The sequence below is a fragment of the Tupaia chinensis genome, unplaced genomic scaffold (genome assembly GCF_000334495.1).
Source record: "Tupaia chinensis unplaced genomic scaffold, TupChi_1.0 Scaffold000333_1, whole genome shotgun sequence".
NCBI lineage: Eukaryota > Metazoa > Chordata > Mammalia > Scandentia > Tupaiidae > Tupaia > Tupaia belangeri.
Window position 1 is genome coordinate 1451740 of NW_006159827.1, and position 2842 is coordinate 1454581.

General features: G+C 51.6%; 1 protein-coding gene across 1 annotated transcript in view; it reads right to left on the reverse strand.

The window, feature by feature from the left end:
- The window catches only part of IL17RE (interleukin 17 receptor E), a 16694-nt gene that overhangs the window by 2833 nt on the left and 11019 nt on the right, over window positions 1-2842 (reverse strand). Inside the window, 4 exon segments of the mRNA XM_027773272.1 lie at window positions 435-523; window positions 606-677; window positions 1594-1708; window positions 1795-1981. Coding sequence (XP_027629073.1) covers window positions 435-523; window positions 606-677; window positions 1594-1708; window positions 1795-1981 — 463 coding nt within the window.

Genomic DNA, 2842 nt, shown 5'->3' on the forward strand with positions numbered 1-2842 from the left:
GGGCCTGGGGACAGGAGCAACAGATGGACATGATAGGGGCTGAGGGACAGCCCTGCCCTCTCCCGTCCGGCCTCTGCATACACCTAGGAGGTAGCCCTCTGTCCCCTACCCCGCCCCTCTTTATTATCTGTGCTAGGGGTACCCAAACCAGCCGTAGCTTACAGGGGCTGTGGGTTAGATAGAAGTGCCCCATCCCCGGCAAGAGCCAGGATGCCAGGCTTGACAAGTGCAGTGCAGACTGAATTTCTGACCAGCAAAGGGGGTCTCGGTACAGTGACAGCCTTCATAGAGGGTCCTTTGCCCTCCCTTAACCTCTCCTGCTCCCAAGGGCACCAGGGCTCATCCCCTTGGGCAGTAGAGACTGGGCACAGTGGCGCCCAGCCAGGAAGTTTGACACAGGGCAACTGGCCCAGAAGCTGGGCAGCTGCACTGACATGAGAGTGGGTGCCTGCAGCTAAGAACCCGGCAGCGCCCAGTAGGGTAGTGAGAGCCAGCAGGGCCAGGATCAAGAGCCCCAGGTGTCCTTGAGAGACTGGGTCAGACAGGGCAAGGCTAGCCCAGTTCCCCAGAGCCCCACGTCCCTCTTACCTCCCTGTCCCCCAAACTCACATCAGGACACAAGAGGTGCTTCCAGGCACACTGCACATCTGACCTCCGGAGTTGAATAAGGAGGCATGGGGATGGAGAAGGGGCACCCACCCCAAATCCCCTTAGGGAATTTCTCCCCCTCAGGGTTTGTGTCTGGTCCAGTTCCTGACCCAAAAGTAAACTCGTAAAGCCATGACTGAGACATGCCACTGAGCCCCAGGCCATGTCAACATGCCAGAATGTGGAGACACGGTTCTAGGTTTCCTGGCTTTTCAAGAGAAGCCAGAAACTCAGCTTTAAAAAAAAAAAAAATGTAAATGGTGTTGGTCCAGCAGGTGGCATAATGGTTAAGACACTGAATCCCATATGACTGTGAGGTTCAAATCCCAGGCCTGGCAGCTTGAAAACATAGGTGTCCGTGTGTGTGTGCCCACAATCTTGAGAGGAGAATGAATGAGGAGATTGAGGCATGGCCACCCCTCTTGAGAGGTGACTTCTCACTTTCCCTCTCTCTCGGTCTCTGTCTGTCTCCAGTGAGCACATATGCCCTACAGCAAAACGACTTAAAAAAGTGTAAATGGTGGTAATAAATTCCAACTTAAAACAACATATGCTTGCCAAACCAAAACATTTTTTAAGACTGGATGTTCCCTGTGTGCCACCTGTGGGAGTAGATGCCAGGGAGGGTACAGGAAGTGAAGGTAGGAACCAGCTGTTGATGTGATGGCTATGTCATTGGACTCCCATGTAGCTGACCACGGTATGAATCCCAGGCCCAGTGGCTTAAACTCACGCCGGGCGCGTGTGCGTGCGTGCCCAAGATCCAGAGAGGAGAATGGAGGAGAAGGGATTGCGGCGTGGCCATACCCCCGGGGGGTGATTTCTCGCTTTCTGTCTCTCTCTCTCTCTCTGTCTGGCGAGCACATGTGCCCTATAGCAAAAACCTCTCAAAAAGAAAAAGAAAAAAGAAAAGGAAGTAAAGGTTGAATCCTTACCAGGACACAGCCCCCTGCTTCGGGAAGGAGATGATGAGGTCCAGTGTCACTGGGCTGGAGCTCTGGGTCTGTAGGAGCAAACAGAAGAGAGGCCAACCTGGCCCTGCCCAGTCTGAGTATTTGCCCTGCATGCCTCACGTCCCCCAGTGCTACTCAGGCGTAAGGTCAGGTGCCAGCATGGACAAGCCCTGAACTGCCGCTCCACCTGTACTGGTCTTTCCCAGATCTCAGCACCTGATGCACTCGCGAATTCATCAACAGACATACTCTGAGTGCCTGAAGAGAGAAGGCAGACACAGAGGTTGCCCCTGTCCTCCAACAGCTCACACGCCAGGGAGGGGACAGGAGCAACAGATGGACATGATAGGGGCTGAGAAGAGATCGTGTCCACTTGTAAGCTGTGAGCAAGGAGACCTAGGTTCAGGCTGAATTGCTGTCTTTACAGTTCCTAGCTGTGTGATTGATTGCTTGATTGATTGATTTTACCATAAGGCACATGCACTCACCAAAGAGAAACAGAGAGAGGCAGAGAGGGAAAGTCAGAAATCACCCCTCAGGGGGCAGAGTCACACGACAATCCTCTCTCCTCCATTCTCCTGGGATTCTAGGCATGCGAGCACATGCTCTAGGTATGTTTAAAGTCAGCGGATCCAGGACTCAAACCCTGTAGTTGGCCATGTAGGATCTAGCAACCTAACCATCTTGCTACCCCTTGTCCCTGCTGTGTGATCTTTGCATGGAGCAAAGTTACCTCTCTTCCCTGAGCCACGATTCCTTTATCTGTAATTGTGTGATAGTAATCTTTTTCCCCCCTAATTTGCCAGAGACTCATGTACTCACCAGCGAGAGACAGAGAGGGAGAGGGACAGGGAAAAAGCACAGCCCATGCGGAATGGTCATTCTGCAATCCCTTCTCCATCTCTCCATCCTGTCAGGATTTGGGGCACACACGCGCATGCACCTAGCATGTATTTCAAGTCACTGGGGCGAGGACCCTAATGGTGTGGTCAGTCACATGGGATGTGATTGCCTTAACCACCAGGCCATGGAGCTGGCCCAACAATCCTTATTTTTCTGGGCGACTGAAAGCATCAAATGGGAATATATGTATGATCTTTATGATAAACTGCAGTGTATATTCACTTAATAGTAGTAGCTATTATTAAGACTATGAATTCCTTAAGAGCATAGACTATGTTATATACTTTTCTTATATCTTCTAGGGCCTAGAGACAGAGAGACAGAAAGCGAAAAAATCA